The 18,299-nt window shown below is 42.0% G+C and overlaps 1 protein-coding gene across 2 annotated transcripts in view; it reads left to right on the top strand.

The window, feature by feature from the left end:
- COL24A1 (collagen type XXIV alpha 1 chain) overlaps window positions 1-18,299 on the top strand; it is an 804,368-nt gene that overhangs the window by 320,967 nt on the left and 465,102 nt on the right. For both annotated transcript variants that reach the window (XM_030205800.1, XM_030205801.1), the window contains one exon: window positions 7,940-7,984. In XM_030205800.1, coding sequence (XP_030061660.1) covers window positions 7,940-7,984 — 45 coding nt within the window. The remainder of the gene's footprint in view (window positions 1-7,939; window positions 7,985-18,299) is intronic.

Below are 18,299 nucleotides of genomic sequence, written 5' to 3'. Positions count from 1 at the left end.
TGTAGTTTCATCGCGTGCCCCCTAGTCCTAGTATTTTTGGAAAGTGTGAACAGATGCTTCACATCCACCTGTTCCACTCCACTCATTATTTTATATACCTCTATCATGTCTCCCCTCAGCCATCTCTTCTCCAAGCTGAAAAGCCCTAGCCTCCTTAGTCTTTCTTCATAGGGAAGTCGTCCCATCCCCGCTATCATTTTAGTCGCCCTTCGCTGCACCTTTTCCAATTCTACTATATCTTTCTTGAGATGCAGCGACCAGAATTGAACACAATACTCAAGGTGCGGTCGCACCATGGAGCGATACAACGGCATTATAACATCCTCACACCTGTTTTCCATACCTTTCCTAATAATACCCAACATTCTATTCGCTTTCCTAGCCGCAGCAGCACATTGAGCAGAAGGTTTCAGTGTATTATCGACGATGACACCCAGATCCCTTTCTTGGCCCGTAACACCTAACGTGGAACCTTGCATGACATAGCTATAATTCGGGTTCTTTTTGCCCACATGCATCACTTTGCACTTGCTCACATTAAACGTCATCTGCCATTTAGCTGCCCAGTCTCGTAAGGTCCTTCTGTAATTTTTCACAATCCTGTCACGAGTTAACGACTTTGAATAACTTTGTGTCATCAGCAAATTTAATTACCTCGCTAGTTACTCCCATCTCTAAATCATTTATAAATATATTAAAAAGCAGCGGTCCTAGCACAGACCCCTGAGGAACCCCACTAACTACCCTTCTCCATTGTGAATACTGCCCATTTAACCCCACTCTCTGTTTCCTATCCTTCAACCAGTTTTTAATCCACAATAGGAAATTTCCTCCTATCCCATGACCCTTCAATTTCCTCTGTAGCCTTTCATGAGGTACCTTGTCAAACGCCTTTTGAAAATCCAGATACACAATATCAACCGGCTCCCCTTTGTCCACATGTTTATTTACTCCTTCAAAGAATTGAAGTAAATTGGTCAGGCAAGATTTCCCCACACAAAAGCCATGCTAACTTGGTCTCAGTAATCCATGTCCTTGGATGTGCTGTGTAATTTTGTTTTTGATAATAGCCTCTACCATTTTGCCCGGCACCGACGTCAGACTCACCGGTCTATAATTTCCCGGATCTGCCCTGGAACCTTTTTTAAAAATCTGTGTTACATTGGCCACCCTCAATCTTCTGGTGGCGTTTAGATTGCATACATCTCTAAGGGCTCCTTTTACAAAGCCATGCTAGTGATTCCTGCACAGCAGATGAGAGGAAGCTTATAGGAATTGAACAGGCTTACTCTCATTTGCTGCACTGAGAATCAGTAGTGCGGCTTTGTAAAAGAGGCCCTAAATGCTGATCTTACAAATCTGGGATATACACATCTAAAATGCAAAAATGTGCATCAGGCAAGGGGGTATGGTGTGGGTGTGTTTTTGGTGAGATTAGAATGGGCTTAAAAAATAATCATGTGTTACCTATTTCAGAAAGGGAATGCATATCTGTCCAAACAGATCAACTTTGGGAATGATACCTGCTACCTGGGACATCTAGTTTCAGAAAACTGCTCATATTGAACAGCACACAACTGGAGAGATAAGGGGAAGTTGATCCCCCAGTGATTTATGCAGTCCCCCCCCCCCCAAAAAAAAAGTGAAACTGGCAAGGGATTCTCAACTTTGTGACAGAATTGGGAAAAATACATGTACATGTTTCTAAAGTGGCTGACATAATATGTATGTTCCTGTACGTATAGTATCCTCTGGATTCTATATATAGGGCCCAAATTTGGATGTTGAAATTTGTAAACGGATCAAAGATATGCATGGAAATTAATTAGCGAACAAGCCATTAACGAGCAATAAATTGATGTTATCAATTTTTGCACTTAATTGGCATTAATGATATTTTGTGCATGCCTCTTACTGCATGCTGTTCTATAACCCCACGCACCTAAATACTCTAGTGTGAAAGAGGGTGTGGCCAGGGGCATTCCAAAAATTTGTGTACATAGTTATAGGATACTCCCATTCCTGTACCCACATACCAATTCACCCAAGGTAGTATGCAGCAGGTACAGTTTAACATAACATAGAATTTTGTTAACAGCATAACAATATAAAATGACCAAATATAAACAAACATAAATAATAAATGAGGTAAACTTGGAAACAGCAAACTGAAATCTAATAATAGGACTACCATAAACAGTATCAAAAATACACACATTTAACAGCACAGAGACTGACCATGTGACAGAAATATGATAAATGTCAGTACAATACAAACAATACCGTAATAGCACGGAAGAACATTTTATGGCTACTCTGTTTTGATCCTGTTGATATTTTAGATATTTATGGTTCTAAAATTAATTCTCCCACCGCACATAACCAGTACATAAAACATATATTCCTTTTAGAGCAGGCTCTACGTTGACAGATCTTGTTCTGAAATACTAGCGGATCTTAAAACATCCCTGCCTCAATGTCTCGATTACAATTTGTGCATCCTTTCTAAAATCCACCTCCACAAGTTTAAAATTATGCACTAGCCATGTTGTTGAATATTGGCCTCTATATTTTCATTTAGTATCATGTCTCCATTCTTATTTTTAGACTTATAGCCAGTGGTGTGCTGGTAAATTTTTAACAGGCTCTCTCCCCGGTCCACCTCGGCGCCCCCCCCATCCACCTCTGCGCCCCCCCCCCAAAAAAAAATTGCAGAGCTGGCTATGGGGGGGGGGGGGGGGGGGCAATGCATTACTCTCTCCAGGAAAAAAAATTAAATGATCCCAGGTTCCATTCTAATTCATGTTTAATGTGGGATAAAATGCCACATATAAACTTTTAATGTTGAGCACCTGATTCTCAAAGTGAACATATTCCAAACACTATAATGAAAATAAAATGATTTTTTTTCTACCTTTGTTGTCTGGTGACTGTTTTTCTGATCATGCTGGCCCAGTATCCGATTCTGCTGCTATCTGGCCTCTTAACTCCGTTTCCAGGGCTTTCTTTCCATTTATTTCTTTCCTCCTTTCTTCTTCATTTCTGGTCCTCAGCTTCTGCCTATTTTCTTCATCCATGTGCAGTTTTTCTCCTCTCTTCCTTTTCCCTCATCTCATCTCCTTCCTTACTCTTCTCTCCCCTCCATCCATGTCCAGCGTTTCTTCTCTCTCCCCTCCTCCCCCCTGCCCTGCATGCACCCATGTCCAGCAGTGACCCTCCTCTGCCCTGCCCTGCATACACCCATACCCAGCGACCCTCCTCTGCCCTGCCCTGCATGCACCCAGATGTCCAGCAGTGACCCTCCTCTCCCCTGCATGCACCTATGTGCAGCAGTGACCCTCCTCTGCCCTGCATACACCCAGATGTCCAGCAATGACCCTCCTCTCCCCTGCATGCACCCATGTCCAGCAGTGACCCTCCTTTCCCCTGCCCTGCATGCACCCATGTCCAGCAGTGTACCCTCCTCTCCCCTGCCCTGCATGCACCCATACCCAGTGACCCCCTCCGTCCACCCATGCCCAGCAGTGACTCCGTTTTCCCCCCTGCCACCCCCTCCCGAGTTGTTTCGCGAATTCTTCTCCCTCGCTCCCGATCCGGTCCCTCACCGCCCACTTGTTTTTTGAATTCTTTGGGGCAGGCAGTCTTGCCTGCCCACTTCCAGCGCTGACTGTCCTCCCTTGCCGATTTGCGCTTCAAAATGGCCGCCGAGAATTCAGCCAAAGTCTCGCAAGGCCGCCTCTGGAAGTCTCAGATGCCATTTTTAAAGTGTGAATCGGCAAGGGAGGACAGTCAGCGCTGGAAGCGGGCAGGCAAGACTGCCTGCCCCGAAGAATTAAAAAAACAAGCGGGTGGTGAGGCGGATCCGGAGGGAGGGAGGAGAGCCAGAGCCGGCTCGGTATTTTCAACAACCGGCTCGCAAGCCGGAAGAAAATTTAACAACCGGCTCTTGCGAGCCGGCTCCAGCACACCACTGCTTATAGCATTTGTATACAGACAATTCAAAATATGTTTATTTGTTTTCACAACCCATCTAGCAGTTGATGGGGTAAATTGGAATCATTTAAATCTATTGGCTCTTACTAAAATGCACCACAGTTACTTCATCCTTTACAATGATCTCTCTAGTGGGATAGTACTGCTTTTCCATTTTGCCGGCATGCATTGAAGATACCACAGTTTGAAAAGTATGCTCCTGGATGACTGCTGACTTTTCTTCAAGAACTAGCTTATAAGCAGCTTTATCTTCTTTTTAAGTATTAGCACAAATAGTGAAGGTGGAGACCATTCTTTTGGAATAGGCTCCCCCCATCTTGAAACTGTTGCCTAGTTTCTAATAAATCTAAAGCCCTCTTCTCTGCGCCATTGTCTCTTCCACAGATTCAAGAGAGCAGTGTGCCTCTGAGTCCTGCACATGGAACAAGGAGCATTTCTGAGAATGTTATCCAGAAGGTTCTAGATTCGAATTTCCTGCATAAAATCCTAAATTTGGCTTCCAGAATCTCCCTAATACAGTTCCTAGGTCATTGGCACTCACATGTACCATGACAACACTGTCTAAAATCCTATCCAGGTATATGGCATACAAAGCATGCAAGTTACTACGCAGTCTCCATGTCCATCAAATGCACATCTTGTTTATATTCCTATTGATGGAATTATCAACTACATTGAGTCTTAACCCTTTCTTCCTGAGCATATGTCCCTGGAATGACATCCTCAAAGTGAGAAGATATTGCATCACCTGGAATGCAGGTCCTGACTACAGGATTATTTTCTGCCACAGCAAGGTGATGCACTTCTTTTCAGTTAATCTTGTTCCTCTAAGGCAGCATAGTGGCTACCAGATTGCAGTTGTGTTCCTGAAGGTCTCCTTTATTTCCCCTATCTCCTTTAAATCTTCTGTTGTATCTTTCAGAAGTCAGATTGTTGTCTGAAGACCAGCAGGGAAAAAGAGGTGCTAGAGACGTTGTATAAGTCTCTGGTGAGGCCACATTTAGAATACAGTGTGCAATTCTGGAGACTGCACTTACGAAAAGATATAAATAGGATGGAGTTGGTCCAGAGGATGGCTACAAAATTGGTCAATGGTCTCTTTCATAAAGCGTTTAGGTACAGACTTAAGGCTCTCAATAGCAAGGCAGGAGAGATAGGGTATGATAGAGATGATTAAGTACCTCTGTGGCATTAATGTACAGGAGGTGAGCCTTTTTCAAATGAAGGAAAACTCTGGAATGAGAGGGCATAGGAGGAAGTTAAAAGGTTATAAGCTCAGGAGTAATCCATGGAAATACTTTTTTACGGAAAGGGTGGTGGACGTGTGGAATCGCCTCCTGGTGGAAGTGGTGAAGATGAGGACAGTATCTGAATTTAAGAAAGCATGGGACAGGCACCATGGAATCTCTTAGGGAAAGGAGGAGATAGTGGTTGCTGTGGATGGGCAGACTGGATGGGCTCTTTGGCTCTTATCTGCCATCATGTTTCCATGTTTCTAAGAACCCTTTGCACTGGATGCACACATACAATCTCTCACCAAGTCATAGATAATTATACTTCTCTGAGAACAAGAAGGCCAGTAGTATTTTCACAGCTGGATGAATGGAGCCTGGTGCAAGCATTGACTAGCGAGATGAATGTAAAAATTTCTAGCAGCATCACACCACGTGAGCATGGTTCCCTCAGTCTTGGTGCATCAGGTGCCTTGGGCCTGACCATGAGCCTAAATTTTGTTCTCTCTGTTTACAAATGCAGTTGAGGACACAGAGAGCAAGGCAGGTCCAGCATGAAAGACTTTTTGGCTCCTCGAAGGCTGATCCATCGACATTAGCACTGGAAGCATCAACCTCGATGGCTGCTAAGACTTCGACTACCAGTGGGAGTGCACCACCTCTGTCGATATCAAGCTCTGAAAGTAGACCCCGGGACCAGTCAGCATCAGACCTGACACCAAGAGTGCATACAGTTTCAATGACATCCTCGTTGGCACCAAAGGACCATGATGCTGAGTGTCGGGGGAAGCCCAAGCAGCATAAGCGTCCGTTCGCTTCGACACACGGTGCTGGGAGCTCTGGGGCATTGGCATCGCCGGTACCCGAGAAGCACCAGCACCGGGAAGAGTGCTCCTCCTGTTTGGCAGGGGTGCTGATGCACAAGTCACCGAGCAGCCAGGTTTCCATTTACGGTTCGGCACTGACACCTTCTCAGGTTGCCCCTCTCTCAGCTCCCCCAGCTCTGCCATTGCCTTCCTTCAGTGAGCTGAATATCAGCCGGGACCTGCATAAGCTCTGGGAGCCAGGACAACACTGAATATCTGGGGCTAATTTAGCCGGCGATGGTCAAAATTAAAAAACACTGACCACTGCTAGCTAAATATTAACCCAAACGTCTGCATTACAGATGACTGTGATGTTTCTTGTTTCTTCTTTGTGGTTATCTTTCTATAACAAAAACAAAATGTCTTGTTAACCATCAACTCTCTTCCCCTCCCCTCCCCTTCCTTTCCCTGTGGTATTTCATGGAATAAGTCATATATTCAATAATCCACTTTGTGCCCTCTGAGGAAGGCTGTCCTACACTGAAGACCAAATTTGTTGGAATATCTTTCATCTCATAGGAGAAACATTTTTGACATTTAACGTTTTCAAATTTTAGCAACTGATGCATCTCATTTTTCTGGTGTGTTATTGTGGGGGGATCATTGGTTCTCTAGCCGATCAAGATACACTTTCTTGATTGGCTAGAGAAAGCTTTTTGAAAGAGTCTATGCTCTACTTTCCTCAGGAATACTTTAATCACATAAATAATATAAAGACATAAAATATGGTGGGTTGCCAAAAGTCCAGGAGCCCTGTTTACTAAGGTGCACTGGTGTTTTTATCACACACTAAACTGTAGACGCCCATATATTCCTATGGATGTTTCTAGCGTTAGCGTGCACTAAAAACGCTAGCACACCTATAGCACATCTTAGTAAACATGGCTCCAAGTGTGCTGTCACACAGTAAGATAACTGTCCACTGTCCGTTGTCATTACACCATACATTAGATGCTGAACATGTTTTGCTGTAATGCCTGCTTCAGGGACTTCATCCAGTCTTAGTATTAACAACAAAATAGGGAAGTATGCCATTCAGCTAGAACAGCAAAGTAACCCACCAAAAGAGTCTCAAAATATTTGAGCCACACACTGCACATTAAATAGCTTCTTAATTTGGATTATTCAGAGCTTCCATCACTAAACAGCACCACAGTCCTAATGTAAAACTGATGAAAACTGTTGAAGCAAGTAGAAGATTTTAGCATGAGCTAGTATTTGTTGAATGGATAGACAAAGTAGGTATTATCAGAGCATTCAGAACAGGAGCTGGAACTGGCTGACATAAAGAATGACCTAATTATTTGGTGCTATACATCAAACTGCATACAGGTGCAATAAATTCCTGACCTGAGGAGATTTACAGTTTGCCCAAGGAAACAGGAGACTGAGTGATTTGTCTAACATTGTAGTAGATGACAGTGGTAGAGATAAGACTTCTCTGTTTTTTGGTTCTTGTTTTTCACTTACTGTGCTAACAATATAGAATGATAAAAATTCTATTGGACAGTTCTGTATGCAGCAATGAAACTTTCTTTAGTGCATCTGTGTAAATAACTAATGAGCTTGAGGTTCCTGTAGTGCAGGAACCTCAAGCTCATTAGCTATTTACACTACATACCCTTTAAAAACTTTCCAGTTCACTGTTTTTTGAGTTGATTGCAGAGTCCATCTAAGCATGTTAAATTACAACTCTGCAACAGTTCAGTCAAATGGTACGTGGCTTCTCTATGTATATTTCAGATAACGTGCATTGTGAAAATACATTAAAAAAGATTGTCTGCTCAAGTTTTATTTGAAAAGCATTATCATGTAAAACTCTTTGTTAACTAAGTATTGTTTTAAAAGGGAACTGTAGGCGGTGGTGGTCCTGCTGGATTTCCTGGTCTAAGAGTGAGTATCATTTGCATTTTTTCTGTACTTTTGTTACTTTCATGCTTTCATAGCACAGAGGAAATGCCTTCTTCATTTTTTTTTATTTAAGTCCTTACATCAGTCCTTATAACAACTATAGAGAATGCATTTTGCACCTAAGTAGAAAGAAAACAGATTAAGCTTTTTTAATAAAATAGGATGGATATTGACTTAAATTGTAGTTGATGACTAGAACAATTCAAGAGCATAGGTTAACAAATATAGGGGCTGATGCAGAAAGCATTTACTCTGCTTCAAACTGGTTTTACTGCCGTTTTTTTACTGGACGAGCAATGCTGAAATGGTTTCAGTGCGGGTATTAGCTTGTGCTGAAACCATTACCGCAGACCACATTAACATACATATAAATGCATGTTAATGCAGCCATTAAGTACTCCACAGCCATGCTCCAAACAAAAAAGTTTCTGATTTGCTTTTAGGATGGGAAACATTTCACCAGAGCCAGGACAGTACAGAACGGTTGGTTGAGAGGAGCGGGTGTCTAGTGGCATCTCTTCTCTTCCTCCAACCTGACTACCCTGCCCCAGACTGCTTCCTGCAGCAGCCCTGTCCTACCCAAAGAACTCCCTGTCCAGACCCGGCCTAGCCCAGCACAACACCCCCCCCCCCCCCCATATTAAAAATATAAAATTTCTGAGTTGTCTAATGGACCCCCTGGTCCTTTTCCCTCCCTCTGTCCCACACAAAATGCCCTGATAATTCCCTGGTAGTCTAGTGGGCCCCCCCACCACTACCATCCACCTACTCCATGACACCAAGCTTGAGGCCCCCCAACCTCATACCTTGAATAGGCAAGAGCAATGCCCATGTGCTGCTGCCCCCCCAGTGCCATCATATACATAACTGTGATGCCCTGCCCTGTGTGATACAGTGTGGGATGCACCAGGCAGGGCCTGTCTACTATATAAGGAGGGGAGTAAAGGGGACTTGGGGGGCTATTAGACCACCTGGGAACCTTTTTTTAATATTGGGGGGAGGGAGGGAGGGGTTCCCAGGACAAAGGCGTGTTTGGGTAGGATGGGGGACTGGGTGGCCACTAGACCATCAGGGCATTTTTTCTGATCAGGGGTGGTGATCACTCATGTGGGGGTGGGGTGGTGTCCCTAGATACCAGGGTTATGTTTGGGAGTGGCGAGAAGATGTGTCAGGTTGGGGGTAAGGGACTGATGCATACTATGGCATGTGTGTGTTTTGTTTTTAAATATCAACTTTTCTGTCGATTCCTGAACTAATCATCACTGAGGTATGGACAGGAAAATTGACATTTAACGCTGAGCTGCAGATTAGTGCCGCAATTTTCATGCATTTTAATTTGCATGCTCATTAGTTTGAGTATGCCGCAGCAATTGTTTTGTGCTGATTTTGCAGTAAAGTGAGACTCTACCATGAACCTTTGAGCATTGGCACCATAGTGCTGGAATTGCAGAAAGCTTGGGACAGTTAAAGAGAGCAAGGAAGGGAGAGAAAGGATGGAATCTTAACAGATAGAGACAATTAGAATGATTGCATGAGCCAAGAGGTCTTTGCTGACTACTGCTTTGTTACTGTGTTAACTCTGATATTGAACCCATTTGTCTTCCTTTTGGAAAGTGGTCTCCTTATTAAGATTTTTTTTAATATATTTTATTTTTATTGAAATTTAACAAACTAATCCAAGGCAGATACACGTGTGTAGAAAATTCAGAAATTGTCATAAAGTGAGAAAATAATTAAAGATAGTGGAAAAATAATCACATTAACCAAGTCCACAAAACTGTGGGGAGGATGTCAATATAAAATAAAGGAAACTTACATCTATAACATGTTTTCAGGATATCCACAATGATTATGCATAAAATTGGTTCGCATATTCATTGTGGATATCCTGAAAACTTGACTGGCAAGAGGGTACTCCAGGAGTAACTTGGGAAACACTGATTTACAGCAGCCATTGAGCTAGCATAAGTGCAGACGCCTAAAGCTGGGCATGCAACTGTGGACTTAACACTAGTATTCTATAATAATAATTGTGTGCACAGTTGCCAATCTAGAATTTGTGCTTAGCGTGCATCATCTCAGCCCCTGACATTAGGCAATCTATAGAGAATTGCCCCCGAGTCCTCTATCACTTGCTAGCTTTAGTAGCCTGCTTCAGTGGTTATGTTAATTTTGTTTCATACGGATTTGTTTGTACTAATAAAACTTTTTGCAGTGCAGATGTCATCACATCTTTTATGTAAATTATGCATATTACTGCTTCTGCATTTATGTATTATTAGGGTTTATTTACTGCCTTTTTGAAAAAATTCACTCATGATGGTATACAGCAAGAATAAGTCAAATATAGGCAATAGACATTTACAGCAGTCAAAATATTCAAATAATACAAGTTATGGCATAGTATGCTATATTATAATGTCAACACATACGCAATAAAACATTTTAATAGACAGCATAGGGTATAAATAAAGATGGAACACACAGAAGATAGAGTAACAGGAATAAGAAATTAAAGGGATTAATCTAAAGAAAGTTGCACATGAAGTCAGAAAAGTGCTTGAGTATTATCTCAGCTAGGGTAGGAGTGGGTAAGCATATCTTGCTACAGTATGCACTGCTGGTGTATGTGTGTGATTAGCAAGTTAGTTACTTCCAATAAAGGCCTAGGTGAAGAGCCAGGCTTTTAACTTTTATTTGAGAACTGAGCGCTATAAGTGTTGGATCATTCATATCTTATAGGCACAGATTAGAACCAACCCCCTGAAATAGGTATCAAAATTTGATCAAGTTGGGATGGACCCTTGTTAGTGGAGTAATATGCGGCATTACTCCGTTGATAGTGTTTGTAATTCAGAGGCATGGAAGTATGTGACTGAGTTTGATTCTTTATAGTGGCGTGCTTATATTGAAGACATTTACACTGATTTATGCACAAGTTTTTTTTAATGTGATGGACTGATGACGGATAAATTCAGCCTTTAGTGGGTGGAAAGAGTATAGCTCACATTTGGCTCTACAGTTTTTTCTGATGGTCCATTGTATCCTTTATTTATACTAAGGTATTCTTGTTACCTACACCTAGTATGTGACGTTTTCCGCCACATTAAAAAAAATCCCCTTTTTTCCAGGCGTGCTCAGAAAATGTACCAGCACAAGTCCAAAACATGCACCTACACCAGCGCAGGCTACTTTTGGGTGCGCCTTAGTAAAAGGGCCCCTAAGTGTCTTAAAATATTTCTTCCATATATTACCAGGTTGCATATGTTTGGAATTCATTGCCTTTATCGATTCACAGCATAATAAATGATCTAACATTTCGTAAGACTTTTAAAACTTATTTGTAAAACACTTTCAATTATAATTTTAATTATGGAACTCATATATTATTGTTAATTCTGGGAAACTGATCCTGTTGTGTTGCCATGTGATCCGCATAGAACTAGCAATGGTAATTGTAGAATACAAGAATCGTGATAACACAACATAATGTTCAAACATACTTTTGTAAATAAAACCAACTGGATAGTTTGTAAATGAAACTGACATGGTTTCCTATGGAGCCTGGAAAAGTGTCTTAACATTTTATAAAATTAGATTTTTTTTTCACCAACTTAGAAAAAAAAAAATGCCAATCGGCAATAAAGCAGACCTACCTTCATCACATGAAGAACAATCACCCTAATTCTATATATGGTGCACAGAATTACATGCGCAAATTTGGGCGTGGCCCCAATTTGTGTACACAATTTCATTGGTAAATGAGCCAATTAGCATGATTGGGTGCTAACAATCAATTATTGGCGCTAATTGGCATTAATGTAAACTTATGCACGCATCTTCAGGCACCGAGATCTGCACATAAGATTTATGCTTGAATCAGAAAAGGGGGGGGGGGAACGTGGCCATGGGAGGGGTATGTGCAGATGAGGGGCATTCCTGGAATTTGCACGCAGTGTTGCAGAATAAGGGAGATCCATGCCTAATTTAGCCATGAGAATTTGTACCAGGTTTCAGTTGGTGTACATCCTCAAACCCAAAATTGGGTGTGGATCCCAGTGCTAAACACTATTCTAAAAATAGAGGAGCACTTTGTGTTAATTTTTATCAGTTCTGGTTTTTCGGCGCCATATACAGATGATAAGATGCCCGAGGACATAGTTTAAGGCCAGCAGGTCTGTGATGGTCCATCTGAGAACATATGAGCAAACTTTCAAAAACTTTACACGTTTTTTTGGCTAATTTTATTTTTGTTCTGTTTTCATTAAAAACAATAATATGGGAATAGTATTTTGTGAGTGATCTGTGTTTTCCCATTAATGAGATTTGTTTACCTCCGATTATTTTGTGGTGGTTTTTCCTACAGCATAGCTGGTGCCAGCACATTGAAGATAATTCTATAAGGGGCCACCTAGATTTGGGCACTAGAAAAACACTTATAGAAAAAGCACTTTTTTTAAAGCCATTTCTATGAAAAAGTAGGTGCCTATTTTGTTTTATTGAATACTAGTGTGTGGCCTATATTTAAGGTGCACTTAGAGCTGGTGTAAATGATTGCACCTAGATTACAAAAGAGCAAACATAGACTATAGACTATAAGATTTTTATAATCTATGTACACATAATTATATGCTCTGCCCATGTGAATGCCAATTGCAAAATTCATGTTATCCCATCTAGGCATGTTCTAATGGACATAGACAAGAATTTCTCCAAGGGGAGGAACAAAGTAATTTTTTGCATTATCCAACAGAGCTTTCTATGGAGCAGGTAGTAACTATGGGAATCACTTTATGTATGGTGGAACACAATGATTTAGAATTCTTGAGTAGATCAATGTAAGGAGCTGTTAAACATCAACAGGCTTTCTGTTCCCTATAAATCTTACCATTCAAAAAAAAGGTTAGATTCTAGTGTCATCTCAGTAACAGCAATACAGACCTCAGTATCAGGCATATTGTGAAACAGAATCCTGTACAAAAAAAGTCACTCGACCTACAGCAAATCCCCCATTACAGCACTAACTTCTACAACTCGCATAGCATATACTCTAAATATGTAGTGGGCCCTAGGCACACACACACACACCTTACTAAACAAAAATTAAGTAACCACAGACTAATAACAGAAATATATAGACAAAAATTAAACTGAAACCCAAGAATCCAGACTCTTGTTATAAGTACTACACCAGCAAACTAGAAATAGTTCCCCATCTACTATACAGAATATGAAGATAGCAGATATACATTGCAAAAACTAGCATGCCAATCATAGCATTGAAAATAAAATTCTTTTTCTACATTTGCTGTCTGGCCATTTTATTTTTCTAACTGTTTGGTTCCCAGGCTCTGCTTTCTGCTTTTTGTCCATCTTTTCTTAACTCTGTTTCCAGGGTCTCTTGTCCTGTCTGTTTGCCAATTCTCTCTCTTCCAGTCTTCTATCTTCCTTACATCCACTTCTAACTTCTCTTCTTTCCTGCTTTTTTTCCATTTACATTCTGTTTTGCTATCCAGATTTCACTTCTTATCAACAGCTCCTTAATTGTCCTGCTTTGAATAGCACTCACCCATAGCTTTCTTTTCCCTCTCCCCAATTCCCCAGTCTTATTCCCCAATCTTTCATTTATTTATTACATTTGTACCCCGCTCTTTCCCCACATACAGCAGGTCTAGTGTGGCGTACATAGAAAAAGAAAGCATTTTACATGGTAAAGATTTACATTCATAAACTGACTCTCTCCCTCTCCTCCCTATCCAACATCTCCTCTCTCTTTCTCTCTCTCACCCTATCCAGTATATCCTCTCTTTTTCTCTCCCCTACCCAGCAGCTCCCTATTCCCTCTGTATCCAGCATGCCTTTGTCTCTCTATTGTCTCCACTTGTACGTTATCGTCCCCATTTCCCTAGTCTCCCCTTTGTGCTGCATCATCCTCCTCTCCCTATTTACTCTTGCCCCCTATTCCTCCCCTATGTTTAGTGTTTTTCCTCTGTCACCCTATTCCTGCTTCCTATGGCCCCAATTCTCCTCCTACTTCTTACCAGCCAAGGCCCAATCTGAGTTCTCCCAAAAGTGAAACCTCTACCTTCTGGGATCTACAGCATCAATATCCTTTCCCCACCTGCCAGCTGGCATATGCTGTACTGCTGGAATCAGCGGGGCCTTACTGAGCTTCTGTGAGTGCACTGAAAGGAATTGGCTGCCACGTTCAGCCCCCTCTTTCAGACTTCCTGTTACTCGTGGGGACAGGAAGTGGCAGATACAATAGTTGCCTACCTGTAACGGTAGTTCTCCTTGGACAGTAGATCATCTAGCCATACAGCTGAAGGTGACGCCACTGACCCAGCCTTTCTAAAGCATAGAAAACTCAAGTAGAGCTTTCTGTGCATGTTCCTGCCTTCCCACCACTGACAGCACACTCAACTATCCCGGCTCAGTTAATTATAAAGCTGGTGGCGACTCCGGGTGGGAGGGTGGTTCTGTGTTGGTTAGATGATGTACTGTCCAACGAGAACTACCGTTACAAGTAGGCAACTATGTTTTCTCCATGGACAGTGAGATCATCTAGCCACACAGATGAAGACTCCTAAACTATAAAAAGGGAACAGTCTAAATAAGAATGCAAAACATAGAAAATGAAATATTAGGACTGTTTCCTGGAATTAGAGGAGGTGCTGAATTGACGCCTCAAAGCAATGAAAATAAAATAGGTGTTGTAAAACAGAGTCTGCTGAAAAGAGAGCATCAGTGCAGCAGTGTTAGTAAAGATAAGCAAGATGCTCATATGTCTGCTTTAGAATTGTCTGTTGGAGCCTTGTATTGCAAATGAGATATTGTACTAGACATAACTCCTAGTCGATATATCATGGGATGTGGGGTTTGCAAAGGACGAGAACAATCACTCTGCTCTAGTAGAAAAAGATGTGATCTGTAATCTATTGAAATAAGACTCTTTGGATGAAGTGAAAGAAAGAAGTGAAACATTTGGTCAGATGATTCAGTACAAGTATGTGGAAATGGACAGAATACTGGAAGGATAATATACTGATTAAGAAGTTTAAAAAAAAGAAAAAAATACCATGGCGCATGGCAGCAATGGTGGCTCCTGTTGAGGAAGTTAAATGCTGATTGTGGGGCTTATTGCTGGATCAGCTTCAGACCATCTAATCTACTCGTTATTCCACCAGACTGGCTATACGCAGTCTACATAATAAATATCAGACGTGTTAGCTCATGGAAAACAACAGTTGTTTCATATTTCTCTGTAGTTAAGTTAGTGTTGTGAAAGAATGAAATGTCTAAAGAGTGCACTACTTATCCACCAGCTATAGTCCTTAAATGCATTGACATCATAGGCAAGCGAATGCATCAGAATTATATGTTGGTTGCTTATACTAACGTGCATAATTATCATTATATCCAATACTTATGTACCGGTAAGGATGATCTGTTCAGTTTAAATGCGTTTTCCTTACTCCATCCACACATAGATATCAAGGACAGTGTAATTCTTACTTCCTCATACCCAGTGTAGAACATCATTTCGATATTGCATCATATTTAAGCAGTTTGAGTCATGACAACCAGAATCATCCTCACATTGAGACATGGTGACAACAATGCATGTATACCCTTTGGCAAGGCTAGACATGCCTCTGTTGCAGTGGCATTTGCAAAATTGATGGTTGCAATACACACAACATTACCAGCCAAAATTTCAATTACGATGTTCCTCAAAATGTCGTGGTGGACTCTTTAGGAAACGCATGTAATGCGGGTACCTTTTCCAGTGTCCGGCCTCCACGATCATATGCACCACAGATGCTTCCCATCCTTGATTGGATGCACATGTCACACAACATAAGACTCAAGACAGTTAGTCTCTAGTGAAGCAGTCATGCAACATCAACCTGTTACAATTCAGACCCATTCTACTGGCCCTTTGTGCTCTCTGCAACAAGTTAACAACACACGTGATCCAAGTTCAGATGGGCAATCAGATCACCATATACCATGACAATAAGCAAGATGTTACATGTTCAAAATTACTCTGCAAGGAGGCAATTCAGATTTCCGACAGTAGTTCTCAATCTGCAATCTACCATCATATAATCTTACTTTCTAGGAATCTCAACACTCTTGCTGACCACCAGAATGCTCCACACTCAAGAGTGGACATGGGCCGTTGATGTGGCATCCAAGTCTCTTCCGGCAAAGTTACCTTTTCGGAGGAGGGGGGGATTGGTGCGGATTTGGAGAAAATTGTTAAGGACCTGGGAGATTCTAGGTTCTAGTGGTTACCTGAGGACAAACCTAAGCCTCTTCTCCAGGCATATAGGTCTCACTTTCGAGAATCGCGGAAGTATAGACCAGGGAGGCTAGTGCTTCCTCTAAAAAAAACAAACAAACAAACCCTCATTTCCCTTAGATCAGTCTTCCTTTCATGGAAGCAAAAAGTCCTCCGCTGCCTCTAGAACCTCTCCCTCTTTGCAGCCCTCCCAATGATGGAGTCGAGGTTCACTCTTTGTAAATAGGCATAGGTGGGCGTTTCCCGCTTTTACAAGGAATGGACCACCATCAGTACAGAGCGATTTTTATTCTGCATGGCTCCAAGCAGGAATTTTGCAAGCCACTTGTGCCAAGAGTCAGGCAGTGCTAACTACCTAAGGCATCTTTCATGCGCCTGAGGGGCCATTCAACCCATTCTTCTGGCAGAGGTGGATACAGGTCGATATTCCATCTATTTTGTTGTCCCAAAGGAAGAAGACTCTTTCCCCCAACTCTGGATCTCAGAGGGGTAAACAAGTTTCTCAGGGTGCTAGACTTCCACATGGAGACTCTTCGACCTGTGATAGCCTCGGTCCATTCAAGAGACTTGCTTACCTCATTGAGCCTCAAGTAGGCTTATTTTCATATCCCGATTTGGTCTTCTCACAGGAGGTTTCTCTGGTTTATGATCCTGGGAGATCATTATCAATTCACGGCCTTGCCACTTTGCTTCACACTTTTCCAAAGTTATGGCGGTAGTAGCAGCCTTCCTTTGCAAGAAGGGAATCCAGGTCTATCCTTACCTAGATGATTGGCTGATATGAGCACCTTCTCATCATGAGAGCCTTCAGAATGCACAGAGAGTACTGCCTCTTCTTTCTGCACTGGTTTGGGTGGTGAATTACAGCAAGAGTCATCTCATCCCCACTTAGACCATAGAATTTCTGGGAGTATGCTTCAATACCGCAGCAGGAAAGATTTTTCGTCCCCTGGCATCGTCAGCTCAAGCTCAAACAGCAAATTTCTCTCTCTTCCCTGCCCACAGGCCTGGGATTATACTCAGGTTCTCGGTTCTATGGCAGTGACTTTGGATATTCTGCCAGGGTCCCCTTCTCTCAGTCCACTGCATCGACCACTTGGCTACTGCAGGGACCTCCTTGATTCGCTAAGAGGAATGGCTATTATATCTGCATCTGTCATAGATCCTAGTATGTACTGTCACTTTCGCCTCTTAGTGGGGTGGGGAGGGAATCGGTGCCCACTGGAGGGATAAAGGTAAGACCCCCCCCCCCCTTTAATCCTCCAGTGGTCACCAATTCCCTCCCCACCCCACTAAGAGGCGAAAGTGACAGTACATACTAGGATCTATGACAGATGCAGATATAATGGCCATTCCTCTTAGCGAATCAAGGAGGTGCCTGCAGTAGCCAAGTGGTCGATGCAGTGGACTGAGAGAAGGGGACCCTGGCCCATATCCCACTATCTGTTACACTTGTGGTGGAAAGTGTGAGCACTTTTTGGCACTTTGTTGTTATTGAAACAGGTCTAGCCAAAAATGTCCTATTTTTTTGCCCTGGAAGTTTTATAATGTTTCATTATTGCATAAAAACATCCAAATCGTAAGCCTGCTCTAGTCCTGCCCAAAACACGCCTCCAATATGCCCCCTTGAGATTTAAACAAACTGCATTAAAAAATGGCCCAAAAATGAGTTGACAAAAAAAGTCCATCTGCCGCTTTGTGCCATTTTTTGGATGTTTTCTGTTTCAAAAATGAACCCGTAATTCTAGCAAGTTAGATAAGAGCAGCAGGTTTCTTTCCTCATCTCACTTGTAGAGTTAGAAATACTGAATGTTGATTTCCATTTTTTAACAGTCTCTCAGACAACATGTTTGTGATAGAGCCTGCATATTATACAAGTATATCATCCTCTGGGATGGTGGTATAGAGTCATATGTATAAAGTCTTTTATTGTGAAACATTGTATGATATAATTATAGTGATGTAGACTATCACAAAGGCTTATGTATT

The sequence above is a fragment of the Microcaecilia unicolor genome, chromosome 6 (genome assembly GCF_901765095.1).
Source record: "Microcaecilia unicolor chromosome 6, aMicUni1.1, whole genome shotgun sequence".
Taxonomy (NCBI): Eukaryota; Metazoa; Chordata; class Amphibia; order Gymnophiona; family Siphonopidae; genus Microcaecilia; species Microcaecilia unicolor.
The sequence above is the reverse complement of the archived record's forward strand: the minus strand, read 5'-3'. Positions and strand labels throughout refer to the sequence as shown.